Raw genomic sequence first — 19,658 nt, forward strand, 5'->3', positions numbered from 1 at the left:
TCACATGTGGAGTAAGTGAGAGGAAAAAAAAGGGGGGAGGGGATTCTCCCGTCTTCTCACTGCCAGGACCAGAAGTCAGAAAACCTGGATATTAATCCTAGCTCAGCTTCTGCCTGGCCAGGAGACTGTGAGCGATCAGCCAACCAATGTACGTAGCAGATTCTGTTCAGATGGAGAGTGGGGTAAATCCGTCTCCTCTGCCTGCTCCAAAGGAAAATGTATAGTTGAGAAACTGTACAAGCATAAAGTGCCGGAATTACTAAACTAGAGATGGGGAGAGATTCATTTTGTTTTCTCTAGGATTCTCTGAAACAGCTGGATTATGACCATATCCCATTTAAAGATTTTCAGTTGCTTCAGGAAAGTCAAGAGATTCTTTGTCTACACAGATTTCCTGGTGCTTAAGAGCTGATCAGGGGTCGGAGTCAGCAAGTGGATTAAGAATGCACACAAGTAGTTGCTCAGTGCTGCTCCTTCCTGCTCTTCCCCTTTTCACACTCAGGTCTTAATCACCTCTAGGCCAACTTGGCTCTCAGCAGAGTCATTGAGCCTTGAGTATCTACTCCCTTCATGCTTAGCTATAGAGCCTCAGACCCACCAGGGAACTTCCCCACGCCTACTTTTGTGTGCAGGTGTGAGAACCAGCTGGTGTGAAATAGCATAAAAAGGAAACCTGATATTAAATAGGATTCCCAATAAGGGAACTGTCCCAACCACACATGCAGGCACTGAGTCTCTATGAGAGTATTTGTCACAGCCTGCCTTAGAGCAGCTGACAGGGTGCTCTACAAACAGGGTGACTTGGGCTACATATTTTACCTCTGTTAATCTGTTTCCTTGTCTACAATCTCCCCCAGGAAATGGGGCTGTGAGAGCATCTCTACCTAAAAGAAACATTTCATGTCTATAACAAGTGCTCAATAGAAGAGAGCTCTTACCTTTATCATATTAGAAGGCTGGAAGGCAATAACCATGTATTTTTCCTTCTAGTATTCCCCCACAGTACCTGAGATCAGCCCTCAAACATGGTAGGCAATCAATAAATGTCCAGCTTGAATCAAAACTCATTGAACTACAGCAAACGCTTTCACCTGCTTAATCATTAGCCCCTCAAGTTTGGGAGTTGGACTAATTTCCTAGCGATTAAACCATAAGAAACATCACTGCAGACATCCAAGACCCCTCCAGCACCCTTAACATGTCTTATACACTTGCAAAGACACTCAAACTTTGGTGCATTTTTCAAGCTTGCTAGAAATAACTGCATTAATAATAGCTATTATTAAATAACTAAAGAAATAATAGGTATGAATCAGGCGGAAGAAACTAAAATGTTGCGGAGTGGTCTCTCTCAAACTGACCCCTGTTGTCCCCTCATATTCTATCAGCAGACAGGCTGCCCACACGTAGACAAGGAGGCCACTGTGCCTCTAACAGCATCACACCTGGAAACTGAAGGACTTAAAGTACTCGACGGTGGAAATTAAACACTCACTCAGCTCCGTGGATGGCGAGCCCGATGAAGAAGATCACAAAGAGATGGTGTGTGTACCAAAACAGTTCAAAGTAAGATCTCCGGATGGTTTTGGTGGAGGAGGTGATAATTAATATGAGGCACAGTGTGATGACAATACCAGTGATGCCTGCCAACCGAGTCACAGCCACATATAGGCCTCCTTCAGGATTCTGTAAAATACACACACACACACACACACACACACGCACACACGCACACATGAACACACACACACACACACACACACATTACTGGTAGGCTCTCAAATGCAGGACTACCTATTTATAAACTTTCCAGTGTATAGGGCCATAGGTATTTCCTCTCTAGAGAGAGATACAGACTTGGAATAGATATTTCTCAATTTGAAAACATTTACGTGGCTGAGGTATCATGGGAAGTACTAACTGATACACTGAAATAGTTGTAAGGGAGGATCGAATAAAGGAAATCAGCCAAGGAGAAGATGCCCTAAAAGGGTCTGAAGCGCTTTCTCCCTTTGGTTTGGAAAGGACCACAGTACTTTGTTTTGCAAATGTATTCTGGACATGCCTGACGTCTTAGGCTGGGGTCCCCTGAAGCAGGTAGACCTTGAGATGAGGGTGCATGTGGTCCAGGAAGAGACTGGTCAGAAGATGGGTGATAGATCACAAAAGAGGAACAAGTCAAAGAAGGAGGGTGATCGCAGGCTGTTTTGTTTTTTTTTTATATAGAGGGTAGCTCCCACCTGATGCTGCCGAGGAACTGTGGACACTCAGTCACATGTCAGAGTTCATCCTGACTCAAGACAAGGAGGATGGGCTTTCATGGTCTGCCCCCATCAGTTTTTGGCTAGGGCTGCCCTCAGAGAGGTAGCCATCAGGCCCTTTCAGTTCTCTGAGTTTGTGGACAAAGGGACTCCAATAGCCCCAGAGTGGTCCTCTGAGGAAGAAACGCAGGTCTCAGAAATCAAAAGTGAAAACACACAGAAAGGTGTGGGAGCACAGAGTAAAAGTGGTCCAGAGACATCCAGGCAGAGCATGACAGTGTCAGCCCACCTAGTATGGTCACATTGCCTTCCTTACACATCACTGTGCAAACAACGGACAACACAAAAGGAAAATTATCCCAGACATTCCAGAAAAAGAATTTCTGTTTTCTTTGATGCAAGTATTTTCTTCACGATAGCCCGAGGAGAATTATTTCTGCAAAATTAAGGGGCTTTTCTTATACTGCTAAACACAAGGAAACACGTTTGCAATTGGGTGTATAGTAATTTGACTCAGCCATCCTCCCAAGCCATTGAGCACATGAGGATGACTTACTTGGAGCTTTAGCCACTGTTGGAAGGGAAGCAGGGCTTGCCGTGGATGCCCCAAAGGGCTGCCCCTGGAAGACTGCTGAGTACTCCCAGTGCACCTGACTTCTCACGGAATGGTGGTTAGCAGACATAGGCCACCCCTCAGATGTTGTAGGCAAGAGAGAAGAAAAGCATCTCTGACAGCTGTCAGTCAGTGGCCAGCCTCATACTAACACCGAGGCCGGAGTGTTCCCTGTTTCACATAACCAAGTGCATAGAACACCCGCATCAGACGAGGTCATTCTGTGACTGTGGTGGAGTGAGACAAAAATAAAACCACTCCAGAATTATGTCTCAGCCGGGACAACAACACAAGTGACTGCTGCTTCTTTACCAATTACAGATTTAGCCCCATTCTATTCCTTCTGCCTCCTGGAGAAACATTCCTAAGATACCCAATCCTAGAAAGACCCCCAATTCTTGAACATACCTGATCCAGAGCAGATCTTTGCTTTCTTACACCCCTCCAGAACCACCTTACACAAGTCCATGTCCTCTATTAACAAGCCTCTATTAACACCTTCCCGGAATGTCCCAGACTTTCTCATGGTGCAAGGCCTCTTTTGCCGCAGTAAGTAATAAGCCCAACTTTGTTTGACTGGATGTGTGTTCCTGTCTTTCTTTGATGGTGGGCATTGTCATGGGTGAGCCTGAGTTACTCCGGGTTCCACAGGTGAGCTTAAGGAGCTGGAAAACTTCTAGAGATCCTCCACACGTGGGGTCGGGAGTGTGGGAGACATTTCCTCTGTACCCACATTCTTAGAAACTACAGAACTGTCCCCCTGATGGTCAACTTTTGTCACTGTTGTTGTTCTGGCCAAGTGCGGTTCTTCACTCACTGAAATCTAGTCCTCAGTTTTAATGGTCTAGGGAACATCTGAATCAGGAAATAGGAGACTTACCTTGAATCTCTGTCGAGCAAAATTGAGGTAAGTTTCATTAGGTTTATCTCCAAGGTCAGAGAGTGCTATTGAATAAGGATCAGAATTGTTGGATCGGGCATCCACACACCACTCCACATTAAACAGATGTGCAATAGTATGAATCGCTGAAGAGGACAGAGAAGAGAAACAAACAGGGTGAAGGGTATGTACAATTTTATTATGAGCTGGGTTTCTGCCTATAGCCCCTGACTCTATGATAAGTTATAAGGAGACCCAGGGATGGCCCAAGACACTCACAAATAAGAACTGGGTCTCCAGGCCACAGGGGCAAGACAATTCGAGTCAGTAAGCTACTCTCTCATACACAAATCACTTGACATCTCTGGTCTTGGTTTCCTCATTTGTGAAATGAAGGTGCAAAACGACACCATCCTAAAGATCCGATCAAGTTCTGAGATTCTACAAAGTAACCTTGGTCTCTGAGGATATTTGGATGTGCTCTCTTTGCCTCTCTCCCCCTGATATATTTATGTTCAAACAGGAAGACTCTCATGTAATATATGCCTTTAGCGGACCCATTCACCTGACTCTGACATTACTCCAGAAAGATAACAAATTTTATTGATCTGATATAAACCAATGGCCATAACAGTGAATATCTTCTTAAAAATTGCATTCCTTACTTAACAAGCACTAACATACAACTTACTAGGTACCAAGAACTGTTATACATGCCTTTAATTACTTTATCCTTATATTGATCCAATGATGTAGGGACGATTATCATCACCTCATCTTACAGATGAGGAAACTGGGGCATAGAATACTTAAATATCTTGCCCAAGATCACCAAGCTAGGAAGTAGCAGAGTTAAGAATCAAATCCAAGCAATCTGGCACTCAAATCTATGCCCTTAACCATTACACTATGTTACATTCTAATAAGATTTTATCATGCATTTTGCTTTTGAGCCATTTTGTTTGCCACAGAAAGCCTTCATGATCTACTAATAGGAGAAGAGACGCCCAGTTAAACACCTGCAATCTAAGCCTATTTTACTCAAATTAGGGATAGACTCTTTAAGGGCAGAATAAAAGTCTCCTTTGTTTATCACCATGCCTGTGTGCATGACTATCGCCTGGCACAGCCCTTATTTATTAAGTGAATTAGTGGAGATTTGGTAAGGGTTCCAGATGCATCCCTTGTGCCAACACCACCACTTTAATAATGATAATAATAACAACACATAATATAGCATACATATATACATATGTATACCTATTATATATAATAATAACAATAATAATAAAGAAGATGCTTAGCTGATAAGGGCTACCTTACCCTTAAGATAAGATATCTTCTCAACTTACGGGTTGTGGCCCCTGCAGCATTACTGCAAGAAATCCATAAATCTAAATGTTTAACCTAGTATTTTTGTAATGGATAAATAAAAGCTCTCGTTTGTGAACTAACAAATTTTTTTTTATATTAAAAAGAGTGGAAAAGGGTGAAGACGCTGGGATTTTGTCAGAAGAGCCTAAGATAAAAAAAGTTTTAGGAATTGAATAAATCCTAATAGTGGGATGAAAGAAAGAGTGATGAATATTTTTTAACAGAATGCATTCAAAAAGTACAGCATATCTTGGCAGGAATGTAAATTGGTGCAGCCACTATGGAAAACCCCATGGAGGCTCCTCAAAAAAACAAACAAAAAAACAAAACAAAAAGGAAGTACCATCTGACCCAGGGATTCTACCCAAAGAAAATGAAAACACTAATTTGAAAAGATATATGCACTCTTATGTTTAGAGCAGCATTATTTACAATGCTGAGCTATGGAAGCAACCTAAGTGTCCAATAGCAGAGTTAAAAATCAAATTCAACCATCTGGTATGGATAAAAGAAGACGCTATTATATATATATATATATATATATATATATATATATATATACACACACACACACACACACACACACGTACATGTATGTGCATACATATACACATATATATACATACATGTATATATATATATATGGAATATTACTCAGCGATAAAAAAAGAATGAGATCTTGACATTTGCAACAACATGGATGGACCTAGAGAGGATATTATACTAAGTGAAATAAATCAGACAGAGAAAGATAAATACCATATGATTTCATTTATACATAGAATCTAAAAACCAAAACAAACAAACAAATAAAACAGAAGCAGACTCATAAATACAGAGAACAAACTGGTGGTTGCCAGAGGGGTTGGGGGTGAAAGGATGGGCAAAATAGGTAAAGGAGATTAAGAGATATAAACTTCTAGTTATAAAACAAATAACTCACAGGGATATAAGGTACAGCATAGGGAATATAGTCAATAATACTGTAATAACATTGTGCTATTGGTAACTACACTGATCATGGTGAGCATTTTATAGTGTATGTGATTGTCGAATCACTATGTCATACACATGAAACCAATATAATATTGTATGTATTATATGTATTGTATATGTATATGTTGTATGTATTATAATATTGTATGTATACTTCAATTTTAAAACTTAAAAAATACAACATATCCAATCACCACTTGATCTACCTAAAAAGGCTGATCTCTTATTTTAAAAAAGGTATCTAGGGGCGCCTGAGTAGCTCAGTTGGTTAAACATCCAACTTCTGCTCTGGCCATGATCTCAAGGCTCATGAGTTTGAGCCTCGTGTCGGGCTCTGTGCTGTCAGCACACAGCGTGGAGCCTGCTTCGGATTCTGTGTCTCCCTCTCTTTCTGCCCCTCCCCTGCTCACACTCTGACTCTCTCTCTCTCTCTCTCTCAAAAATAAACATTAAAAAAATTAGAAATAAATAAAAACCAAATTTAAAAAAGGTATCTAGGAATAGAGGGAACTCTCTGGTTCCAAGTTTCTGGTAATAAGCTTACCAGTGTGAAGTGCAATCATCCATGCCACCATTTTATGAAAGGTGAGATTCCTGTCCAGTTGTCGTCGAATTCTTGTTGAGCAGCACTTTGGATTAAGGGGAAAAGAACAAAATAGTAATTGGTAACAAGAAGGCTTTCCAAGCGCCAGGCAGTAGATACATATCATCTCATTTCATTCTCACAACCACCCTAAAAACGATGTCATTCGACGCATTTGACAGATGAAAAAACTGAGGCTCAGATATGTGTAGTCATCTTCCCAAGGTCAAACAGCTGGTAAGTGGCATACCTGATAGGTCCCTGCAGTAACCACACACAGGCACAACCAGCTCAGCCCAAGAAGCCTAAGGTTTGTTGACCAGCAAGCCTTAGGTCCCTACAATCCGTTTCTGCCTATTTCACCTGGACCTGAAGGGGGAGAGCTCTTCTCTGTCTTCTCCATCACTTTCCCCTGCCCCAGAATGTATGTGAGCTCTCACGGTCCCACCCTGGGCAGTTAGCAAAGGTTCATCCTCAAGAAGATGTTAACCAGTAACTTAAGTGTTAGTCAGTTGAGAGATTCAAGTGTCAGCTATCCCAGAATACTGGCAAGCTAATAGGATTCCCTCCAAGAGAAAAGGTGTATGCATTTCACAAGACCCTGAAAGTCTAATGGGGACACAGACAAGTGAACAGTTCTAGAACAAGTGAATAGTTTGAGAACAACATCCTTCTAAGACACACACTATGGGAGGAGAAAAAATTTTCCACCTGCCTCTGTTGATAAACATCACAAGGAGACATCATTAAACAAATAATAATAGCAAAAATAACAATAGCTAATATTTGTAAAGAGCTTGTGCAAGGAGCTGGTTTAAGTGTTTTATATGCATTTTGACACTTTTCATTCTTACATCAATCCTATCAGGGAGGTACCATTTTTATCACTATATACCAGATTAGGAAAAAAGGCGTAGAGAGGTCACCTTGCCTTAGGTCACATAGTTAATAAGTGGCAGAGCTGGGATTTAAATCCAGAGTATCGGATGCCAGAAGTATCAGTATTCTGATATTTCATACCTTGCATGATTAGTCTGACATTAAAAATAGTATTTTGGTCAGTACTCTGGCGTAACTGTCCTACTGATGCATGTTAGAAGATGTGGGTGTGAATCTTGATTCAGGTCAATGCCCAAAGTAGAAAAAGAAACACCCTGTTTTATGGTTGAGTCAAAGCTTTGTCCTCCTAGAAACCGGTCAAATGCTCGCTCTGGCTGTTTTGTTCTCAAGTCTAAACGTACTGCCACAGAGATACAAAGAACCTTTTGAGAAGAGCCGAGTGCCAAAGACAATCTTAGGTATTATAAGCATCTGGTTCTAAACACATTCAATTTATTCTGAAGATGTTTAATTTTTGGTTTGCTTATTTTTTCAATAAAATTTTCTGATTTTATAGGAAAAGAATGTGGTTGTGTGGAAAATTGTGCTTATTCCACTATCTCTCAGTTAGCTACATCTACAGAGAGCATGGGAACATGACAACAGGTTCTTGGGATTGCAGTGAGGAAGATACTGAGGATTCCAGAGAAAGGAACAAAGAATTCGGTTTCATCGAACGTTTTCTGTGAGCCAGACAGTTTATGCAAAATCATTACCTCATTCAGTGGCAACAAGATAAGGATCATTATCCTCATTTTACAGATAAAAAACCTAAAGCTAAGTCTCACACTGTCTGGGATCCAAGTCTATTTTCTTCAACATTCATACCCTTTTCCACTAAACCAATTGCAAAGATATCGCCACTATTTTTCTATGTGTCTAAAAACCCAAGACGAGAATTTTAAGTGTAAGTACTCAGCTGCAAGGTGATCGCAGAAAACAATGTCAGGGGAAGTGAGACTAGGAAGAAAAGGAAACCAGTGAAAGGTATATTAATCAGATCAGCTACCACTATCATATATCATATCATATCATATCATATCATATCATATCATATCAAAACATATATCATGTCATCATAGTCTTGCTGATCCGAGGACTCTGAGAGACTGTGTAGAAAATGCCCCAGAGGATTTTTTTTTCATTTTTACCTGAGGGATTACAAAGTTTAGGTATTCATCCAACAACTCCTATCTGTCACTGGCTGAGGGCTAGTCCCAAGGCATCAACTCCCTGGCATTTCAGGCTTGCCCCAGGAGAGGCTAAAAGAAAATTCCGAGGCAGAGAATGACTGGGGCTTCCAGAAGGCAGCTGCCCCATGAGCTGCAGAACCAGAAGTGGGGAGGGAATATTAGTGGAACACTAACTGTTGCTTGACACAACAGCATCAGCTACGACTAAGAGTCCATTGGTGGAGCTGGGCAGTAACTCGGGCTCTCATAATAAGGGTTTCCTGTTGGAGATCACTTAGTTTACATTTCTGTTAGTGAAAAATTGTTAAAAATTTTTAATGTAATTTTTTAAAATCTTTTTTTAATGTTGATTTATTTTTGAGACAGAGCGCAAGTGGGGGAGGGGCAGAGAGAGAGGGAGACACAGAATCAGAAGCAGGCTCCAGGCTCCGAGCAGTCAGCACAGAGCCCGACACGGGGCTCGAACTCATGAGCTGTGAGATCATGACCTGAGCCGAAGTTGGATGCTCAACAGACTGACCTACCCAGGTGCCCCTTAAAATTTTTTAAAGAATTTTTTGATGCCTATTTACAGTGACCCTACTGGGTCAAGGCGAGGTAAGGAAGGTGTCCTCTCTCTTTTTTTTAATGTTTATGTTTTTGAGAGAGAGAAGAGGGGAGGGGCAGAGAGAGGGAGACAGAGGATCTGAAGTGGGCTTTGGGCTGACAGCACAGAGCCCGACGTGGGGCCCAAAGTCACAAACCGCAAGATCATAGCCTGAGCCAAAGCCAGACACCTAACTGACTGAGTCACTCAGGCGCCCCTCTTTACAATTTTAAGGAAATATATTTTTCCTGTTTCCCAATCACTAGGTTCCTCCATAGTATCTTAAAGTCCTCGAGGTAGGCAGAATTCAAAGATGATCCCCAATGATATTATATAATCTCCTCCATTTGAGTGCGAGTGGGACCTGACCTGTGAATATGATAGGACGTCACTCCTATGAGTTTGTTACATTATATGGCAAAAGGAACTTTGCAGAGGTAATTAAAGTCCCAAGTTGACCTTATGAGAAAGATTATCTGGATGGGCCTGAACCAGTCTCATGACCCTTTAAATCTGGGTCTAGAACACAGAGACTGAAGAATTCAGAGATTCAAGGCACAAGAAGTATTTGGTGCAATGTTGCCAGCTTGAACATGGAGGGGGGGCCACATGGCAAGGGATACAGGGACATTTAGGATCTGTGACCAGCCCCTGAATGACTGTCAGCAAGGAAACAGGAACCTCAGTCCCACAACTGCAAGGAACTGCATTTTGCCAACAAGAATGAGCTGGGAAGATTTCAACCCAGAGTTTCCATTTGAGAAGTCAACCCAGTAGGCACCTTGGCTTCTGCCTTGTGATATGCTGAGTGGAGAACCCAACCACCTGCAGACCTGCAGGGTGCTGAACTTCTCATCTACAAAACTGTGAGCTAATAAATGGGGGTTGTGTGAAGCCACTGAATTTGTGGACATTTGTCACATAGTAAGAGATAATTACTATAGCCCTTACTGGGGTGATGGTAGACAAATTGGAGTCCTAAGACAGAGAGAATGGCAATTAGCGGGATCAGAAACCAGTACTGAATTACATTTCAGAGAGCAAGTTTTGCCATCCAATATACCCATGTTGGATCTCTGCTCTAACACCTAGCTATGTGACATTGAATAATACGCTCAGTTTCTAACTTCCTTGCCTATATATTTATCGTAGTTCTTTCCCCATAGATCTGTTTCATAGATTCACTGAGAAGTGCTTTATAAATATTTGAGGGTTTTCTTGTATCATGATTTAACTTTTCAGTGAGTAGGGCTTGGCTCCCCAGCTGTGGAGTAATCTTCCTATATACAGAGTAATATATCATATACTGTAAAAAAAACATCCCTTGGTAATTATTTGGTTAAATGAATTACATTTTCACTAGTCTAGAACCTAAGATGATTATTATAAACCTATAGAGAGGTATTTACCCACATGTCTATACTTGCCATGCTGCTTGCTTTTCTTCTTCCTGACAAATTATTTTGAAACTTTTGGGAGAAAATACACTGGCTCCTGCATGCTGAAGTGGAAGAAAAGGAAAGTAGTTTTGAAGTGGCCTCTACAGTGTCTCTACAGAGTTCTACCTTTATCATCATCAATATAGATCATGGGAAATCTGCAACCATAGATTCTCATGCCCCCTATCAGCTTGAGCATCTGACTGTTACAGAAAATGAAATTGAATGCCAGAACAATGGAGAAATGTGCTTGGGAGATAAAAAGGTCCATTCGGTAATAGTCTGATCTTAATAGGTAGTGTTTTTTTTTTTTTTAAAAGCTAGTTAATAAAGGGGTGCCTGGGTGGCTCGACAGGTTACGTGAAAGACTCTTGATTTTGGCTCAGGTCAGGATCTCACGGTTCATGGGACTGAGCCCTGCATCAGGCTCTGCGCTGACATTGCAGAGCCTGCTTGGGATTCTCTGTCTCTCTCCCTCTCTCTCTGTCCTTCCCCCATTCATGCTGTCTCTGACTCTCTCAAAATAAATAAACTTATAAATTCTTTTTTTAATTTAAAAAGCTAATTAATATGAAACATGTACATCTCATGAAAGGAAAAACAGAGGCCATTAGTCACTAATGGGCCAGGACAGGAATGGGTCTCACCAAGGCACCAATCCCTAATTTTCCCAAGTTACCCTCTATGGTATCTCAGGATGGCAAAAAAAAAAAAAAAAAAAAAAAAAAAAATCCCAAGGAAAAACCACAAGACATGCTTATATGGGGCTTCCAGATACAATTTCTTGCCGTTTGTGAAAAGGGAGCAAGGCGGCTGGTTGGTGGGGTGAGAAGGAAGGGCTTTGCTGCCTGTGACTGCCCAGGGCTTTTTTGTCCCTCCTCCTTACAAAGATACCATTCTTATTCTTTTGAGTCACTTCTGAATTATCACCAGCCGCCTCCTAATTACCCAAGCTGCCGTCATGTCCCGTGGCTTCCTCACCGAACTACCTCTTGGCCTTTTGCCATTGACTTCTAAAGGGAAGTTTCTCTTCTGTTACTGTCACCTAGAGCCTTGCCCGATCTCACTAAGCTAACGTTCAAGTGTAAGGGAGATCAGTGAGTCATCTCAGCAGATTTCTATGCTCCATTCAAACTTTAAGAGAGAAAAAAAATTTAAGTGAGAAATGGAACTACAAAGAAGTGCATGTTTAATGGGGTATAACATGACTTTCTCTAACGTGACCGCTACAGAAACATAAAAGTTCTATTTTGTGTACACCTGGTCCTACCACACATGCCATGAACTCAACTCACCTAAATTAGACGTTTATGTGAAATTTGGGAGAAAGTACAAAAGCCAGCCTTGAATCTACAGAACTCAGGCAAAGGAGCTGACACTAATGTCCAGTAGGATGGTGGCAGTAGCATATGTAATAAATAAGAACATCACTGTTTCTAACTTTGAAATCACGTGTTTATTCTCTTTCATAAAACTCTAAGCTCCTTGAGCTCATGGCCCATTCATATCCTACTCTTTACTCACCATGTGTCCCCAGTGCTTAGAATATAGCTGGCACTTAACAAATATTTGTTGACTGACAACTCAGCAGTTGACAGGTTTGGTCAATTAATATATACTTTTAGAGTATATATTACTCTATTATTTAATATATATTAAATATTATTAACATGTTAATATATTAATAAACAATTATTATAACCATGAAATTTTATTTATTTTTATAAATAAATTTATTTATTAAATAATTAACAAATATATTAAATATTATTAGTATATTAAATATTACTCTAGTTCTTTTCTTTTTTTTTCAATATATGAAATTTATTGTCAAATTGGTTTCCATACAACACCCAGTGCTCATCCCAAAAGGTGCCCTCCTCAATACCCATCACCCACCCTCCCTTCCCTCCCACCCCCCATCAACCCTCAGTTTGTTCTCAGTTTTTAAGAGTCTCTTATGCTTTAGCTCTCTCCCACTCTAACCTCTTTTTTTTTTTTTTTCCTTCCCCTCCCCCATGGGTTTCTGTTAAGTTTCTCAGGATCCACATAAGAGTGAACACATATGGTATCTGTCTTTCTCTGTATGGCTTATTTCACTTAGCATCACACTCTCCAGTTCCATCCACGTTGCTACAAAAGGCCAGATTTCATTCTTTCTCATTGCCACGTAGTACTCCATTGTGTATATAAACCACAATTTCTTTATCCATTCATCGGTTGATGGACATTTAGGCTCTTTCCATAATTTGGCTATTGTTGAGAGTGCTGCTATATACTTTTATATATACTTTTAGAAGACCCTCATGAAGATCTTCCCTCCTGGACCACAAGAAGCCTAAACGCAGCCATTATGACATGTGCTTTTCATGGGTCATGGCCGTTCAATGGCAGTGCAATTTGGGCCTGTGAGGTAACAAGGATTTCTTAATGGGCCTTCCTGGTGAAAACTTTGCCTGTTTCTCAGGATTTACTTCCTGTAAATAGAGAGTATTCAAACGGGGCTAAGAGGAAGGCTACAAAAATGAATCGTGCCTTCCTAAAAACAAAAAGTTACAGTGCATGAGTTTCATTTAGCAAATGTTCACTGGGTACCTACAATACACCAAGCACTGTAGTTTTTAGGTGGCTCATTGATAGAACTTGAAATCAAATGGAATTTGATCTTTGTGATTGAGAATATTATTTAGAAATCCTTGTAATCAGGGGCGCCTGGGTGGCTCAGCTGGTTGAGTGTCTGACTCACACGGTTTGTGAGTTTGAGCCCCATGTTGGGCTCTGTGCTGACAGCTTGGAGCCTGGAGCCCGCTTCTGATTCTGTGTCTCCCTCTCTCTGTGCCCCTCTCCCGCTTGTGCTCTGTCTCTCTCTCTCCCTCTCTCTCTCAAAATAAATAAACATTAAAAAAATAAAAAACAAAGAAACCCTTGTAATCAATGTCTACTGTTAGCTGTGTCCTGCTCATCTTATATTTATAAATCAACCAGCAAATTTAGTAAGACTAGGAAAAACAAGGCAGAATTCAAGGCAAATTCTACTTGTTATCAACAGTTTAGATCACTTTCCTTCCCCCAAATATTCCGTGATTGCCAAATTAAGTATTAACTTCTCAGCTATACATTTAACGTCCTAGTTTACCAGCAAAGCTCCAGCTCTCCTCTGCTGCCTTACCTCAGACACCTGCCCTTTACAATCCCTACATCCCCATCAAAGTGGATTGCTCCCTGGTCTCTTCTATAAATTATCTCTACCTAAGAGATATTTTAAAGCTAGTTAATATAAAACATAGACATTTTATTAAGAAGAAAAACAGAGGCTATTAGTTACTAATCATCCAGTAGAATGGGTCCCACCAAGACGTCAATCCCTAACTTTTCCTAGCTACACTGTTTGGTGTGGCCAGGAATAGCCAACAAATCCAAAGAGAAGCCACATGTCATGCTTATATGGGGCTTTCAAGAATATAATTTCCTCACTATTTTCTGTGCTTTGGCCCATTCCATTTTCTCCATGCAGGATGTCTTTCTCTCTCATTTACATCTCCTAGTGCTTATTTTATCCCTATATGCCCGTATTTGTTGCCATCTTTACCAAATAAATATAGCCCCTTACGTGTAATGTTTTGTGGAACCCATCATATTTTGCTTTGTATCATATTTATTTGGGTACACAGATCTAAGTAGATTATAAGTGCCTTGTTTCTAATCTTTGTATAATAATAATAATAAATTCACATAACATTGTATAGGTTACACAGTTTATTCTTACATAATATTTTATTTCTTCTAGCATAGTACATTTAGGGGCTCGCAAACTTGTCGAAGTGAGGGTTAAAAAAATCCCTGAGCATTTAGAAAGCTCTGAACTCCTCAATTCCATGGACTTGACACCTCTTAGTCACCCTCATTATACTCATCACTCATTGATTCCATCTGCCTGGGACACTATCCACAAAGAGATTTTCTCTGACTTAAATATTTTGAAAAATATGGCACTGTAAGATCAATTCCCAAATCCCATGTCAGCGTCACAAAGCCCGTAATATGTTACAGATGTCTGGTGTGTGTGTGTATGTGTGTGCACACGTGCGCAAGTGTTTTATTGCTCTTCTTGAGGTGTAGGTTGGTGGGTTGTTGTTTTTATGTCTATTCCAAGTTAAATGGCTGTCCTAGGGAGCTCCATCAACAATGAATATACAAATAAAATGGAGAATCAGGCATGGCTTGGCTCATGCATATTGTACAGAGGTTGGAATCCTCACAAACCATTAGTTTGCTTTTCTTCAAACTTCAAAATTCAACTTTGTAAATGTTTGCTCTTACCGCACTGGAACCCCTGAGGAAGGAGAGCAGATTTCGACAGACTGGCAGCAGAATCAGCATGCAGTTGAAATTCAGGCAGGCTGCAGGGGCCCTGGCCAATGGCAGTGCGATCTGGAAGATGCAGGATAGGGAGTGGGGAAAGGTATCAGGTTATCTGAGGAGGAAGGTCCTTCAGAGCTAAGAGTTTACCTTTAGGGCCTGCTGGGATCCTTTGTTTTAATCTGGCCCTTCTCTCCCACCCCAACATTTTACCGTGAACATTTTCAAACATAAAGAGAATTTGAAGTAATTTCACAATGAATGCCTGTTTACCCAACTCCCAGATTCCACTATCACGTATCTATCCATCCATCTACCCATCCCTCTGTCTATCCATCAACACAGCTTAGTTTTGATACATTTCAAAGTAAGTAGCAGACATCACTTTCCCCTAAGTACTTAAGCATGTGTATCATTAATTAGGGTTCAGTATAGAAACTGGGGCTTTCTAAAGATTTTCTTGGCACTTAGACTCACTTCAGAAGTAACCTCGGTTGGTATGTTGTAATGCTTTGGCATTATAATTGTTCTCTGTGATGCCTAAATAAGTTGCCTATTTTGGAGAGGGAAGAAAAGGGAAATCCTCCTCCTCAGTATCAATGTGAATAAGTTAACAATAGCTATAATAGCGTAGTATGATTATGTATTATAATTATTTATACAAGTGATATATAATACATATTATCATTAGTATTAAGTAATGAATTCATGGTTTCAGCATGATATAAGAAATGATTTCCTGTGGGGGCAGCTGTGATCGTAATTATCTTCATGTGTCATGAAGCAGAACCCTGGCAGATCAAGGAAATCAAGAATGCAATGGATCCAAGGAAAGATGGGGGCCTTCCTCTGCTGGCCTAGTCAGTGAAAGCGACCCTTGGGCAAGTTCCTCAAAGGCTGCATCTGTAGGGAGAGGCTTATTTCCTGAAGACAATTTCACAACATGCTACCAGGCCCAGGGCTCACCATGCACAAAAGTGTCAGGAGTCAGATGATTTAAAGAACACGGGAAGACTCACTTGTCCCACCCATGTCACCCTTGGATTGATCTCTCCAACCTTGCCTGCCACGCCAGAGTTGGTATTAGATTTCTTCTTTAAACTAAACAGTGGCACAGTAGTCCTTGGGAGGGAAGGGATGCCACTGGGACTCTCTGACACACTTTTTGTTTCTCCCACGCTGGAGGGCCTAAAGCTTCTTGCCCAGGTGGTTGCAATGGAGGGGGCAATGCTGATGGTGCTGTTCGAGTTGGTCAGAACATTTATTTAAAGTGTTGAAAGGAGGGGCGCCTGGGTGGCGCAGTTGGTTAAGCGTCCGACTTCAGCCAGGTCACGATCTCGCGGTCCGTGAGTTCGAGCCCCGCGTCAGGCTCTGGGCTGATGGCTCGGAGCCTGGAGCCTGGAGCCTGTTTCCGATTCTGTGTCTCCCTCTCTCTCTGCCCCTCCCCCGTTCATGCTCTGTCTCTCTCTATCCCAAAAATAAATAAAAAACGTTAAAGTGTTGAAAGGAATATGAACCATAATCTTTGATTAGAAACGTGAGCCAGTCAATATTGCATGAGATGGGACTTATACTTACCCCCAGAAGTTTTTGAGTGTAAAAGAATGTCCTTCTCAACGCATAGAATCTGTAGTACCAGACAAAGAGGAAGACGTTCATCCCCAGCCATATTAGCTGCACAAAGAGAAATAGTTGCATAAAGATTCCACATTTCACTGGGCAGATTTCACATAAGATCAGTGTCAGACCAGGGTCAGGGCTTCCCCAAGTCTAGCCTTCAACAAAGGTGGTTAGAAAGCTGGGTGTAGCCAGCTGAAAGCCAGCTCTTGCCCACAACAGTGCCTCTACACCTTGTAATTGACCTTTCCACTTTGTCTTGTTACCCATGATTGTTTTACTACTGGCCAGTACACCAGGTTGTTATCTTTCTATCTCCCCTCTGTTCTTCTGCCTCCTCTTTTCTTCTTAGCTTTAGACAGATAGATAATGGCAGGTGAGTCTTCTCAAAAAAAGAAGGGAAAGGAAGATGTTACTGTGCTGTCCCCCGCATCGGTAAGACGTCGTGTTCTACTCTCACGGGTGCCTCCCTCCCCCACACGGTATCCCAACCCCCAGCTAGTGAGAGTCGCAACAGGTAAAATGTGGAGTCTTTAATTCTGTTTGGTAAGTTTTGCCAAACTTTTGAAAGAGGGGATATTAAGCATCAATGAGGGGGTGAGGGGCATGGGATTTTTTTTTAAGAGGATGGAACTAGAGGGTATTACGCTAAATGAAATAAGTCAGTCAGAGAAAGACAGATATCATATGACTTCACTCATATGTGGAATCTGAGAAACACAACAGATGACCATAGGGGAAGGAAAAGAAAAATAAGATAAAAACAGAGAGGGAGGCAAACCATAAGAGACTCTTAAATACAGAGAATAAACTAAGGGCTGCTGGAGGGGGCAGTAAGTGGGGGGATGGGTTAAATGGGTGACAGGCACTAAGGAGGGCATTTGGGGGGATGAAAAAGGAAAAAAAAAGAGACCCTTCTACATTTTGACTGCTCATTTCATCCCAAGAACTGACTACATGGTAACACTGCCCAGTCCTCTACCTTCAGCTCTATAGTGATCTTTTCTTACCTGTGCTTTGACGCTATTAAATGTCCATAGGTGCTTGAGAACAATCTCTCTTTAAGAAGAACGTACTAAAACAATTTCTCCATTACCTAACCTTGTCATTCTTACTCTTGCTTTCCAAGCTGTGTCTTTATTTTCAGGTGTATGAGTGTGTAATTTAGAAGGAGGCCATCTCCTGGGGAAAACTCTGGTAGGAACTAAAAGTATAAACATGAACTTGGTTTCTGTAGGAGTAATCTGTTCTTAAAATGGTGGTAAGAAATCAAGTTAACAGGTCTGAGTCCTCAGAAGAATTCTATATTGCATTAGAACGTTGGTTTGGCCTAATTGTTTGACGTGATATTTCTTGTTTTTACTTTATTTATGCCACTAATTCCTCTCTGTGTGTACAACTCAAAGACTCAGTATTTACTTCATGAAAAATTCTTTCAAAAATTCCAGTCGTAGGTGTTCTTTTTAACATCTATATAATACTTCCATTGGCTATTTGGAAAGGCTATTTATATATCGCTTCTCGGCCTTTTGGCTAAGATCAAGTGGAAAGGCTATTTATAAATCACATTTCTGTCTTCCCAATTGCCCGTGATTGTTTTGCCGAGACTGCCATCTTAAAATAATAGTTCATCTTTGTTATGTTAAAAAACTAAAGAGATTAACATGCCTATTTGAAAATTAGCCATATCCTCACCTACAAAAATTGTTTCTCGAGATGGATTATATTGATTTATATATATAATATATATCATATATCCACTGTGTATATGAGTCTAGTTTATTTCAATTACTTTCCCTTGAATTTTTATAAACCTCGTAAACAGCTCAAGTTTACATCAGAGAGAAAAAGTACTTTTTAAAAAAAGAAAGTTGAGACCTTCAATAATTTTTGGTGTAATTACTGAATAAAGGCCAATTTTCCATACATGAGCCAGTCTTGTACCTGTTATTTGGAAAATGGTGTAAAATTACGATTACCCATTTTTAAGTGGTATAAACACATAAAAAGTAGAGAAATTTGCCTCTGAGTAAATACCAATAAACAACTTAGACTCGGAGATCATTAACATAAAATGTCTTCTACTCCCTCAGTGAGATGCTGGCCAATTTAGTACTCCCAAAGACTCAAGAAATAAAGTAGGTGAAGTGAGCCCCCAGATACATTCTTTCCATTAATAAGTTTGGAAGAATGCACTCAGTCCGGCTTATGGCTTACAGATTAGAAGTATGTTCACACAGTAAATTAGTTTCAACACAATTTCTCAGAGAAACAAGACAAAGAAACAAAAAGTTTTGCCCTATTTCATTTTCCGAGAGAACCCAGACAAGTTCGAGAACTTCTCATTTGTCTCTCATGGGTACTTACAATGACAAAGATGGAGAGTCCCTCATTTTCAACCCAGTTCCCCATGGTGACAGAGGATCAATGCTTTGTGTGTCTGCCCTTCTTCTCTGCTCTGCTTCTTCTTCCCATGAGGAAATGAAAACAGCAGCCTTGGGGCAATCAGTTTCCTTTTCTATTATCAGAAATTAGCTAATCATTGGTCAACTGAAAATCTTGTTTCCATAAGAACTTTAAATCTTTAAACCACAAGAAAAAAACACTGCAGAAAAGGGGTCTGTAATAATCCAGTCATAACTAAATATAGTAGGAAACGAAACCAATTTCCACAACTGAGAGACAAATATCAGTCCAATGATGGTACAGATTTTACACACGGAATTAACTTTTTGACAACTAGTTATCAAGTACCAATTTTTAACAAGCCCTGACTCTGTGCTGGGTAAAAATCATTAAATATCTTTTGACAGGCTGAGCAGCATTTTACAGTCTCATTGAGAAGAATAATAACAATAATGATGGTTGATGTTTATAG

General features: G+C 40.6%; 1 protein-coding gene across 1 annotated transcript in view; it reads right to left on the bottom strand.

Annotated features, from left to right (window-relative positions):
- The window catches only part of CYBB (cytochrome b-245 beta chain), a 34,444-nt gene extending 15,169 nt beyond the window's left edge, over nt 1–19,275 (bottom strand). Inside the window, exons 1-6 of the mRNA XM_081793366.1 lie at nt 19,148–19,275; nt 16,742–16,837; nt 15,125–15,235; nt 6,669–6,753; nt 3,755–3,900; nt 1,496–1,686 (exon numbers count right to left, since the gene is read on the bottom strand). Coding sequence (XP_081649492.1) covers nt 1,496–1,686; nt 3,755–3,900; nt 6,669–6,753; nt 15,125–15,235; nt 16,742–16,837; nt 19,148–19,192 — 674 coding nt within the window. The 5' untranslated portion in view covers nt 19,193–19,275. The remainder of the gene's footprint in view (nt 1–1,495; nt 1,687–3,754; nt 3,901–6,668; nt 6,754–15,124; nt 15,236–16,741; nt 16,838–19,147) is intronic.
- Nucleotides 19,276–19,658: the final 383 nt, after the last annotated feature.

The sequence above is a fragment of the Panthera onca genome, chromosome X (genome assembly GCF_046562875.1).
Source record: "Panthera onca isolate mPanOnc1 chromosome X, mPanOnc1 haplotype 2, whole genome shotgun sequence".
In the NCBI taxonomy this organism is placed as follows: Eukaryota; Metazoa; Chordata; class Mammalia; order Carnivora; family Felidae; genus Panthera; species Panthera onca.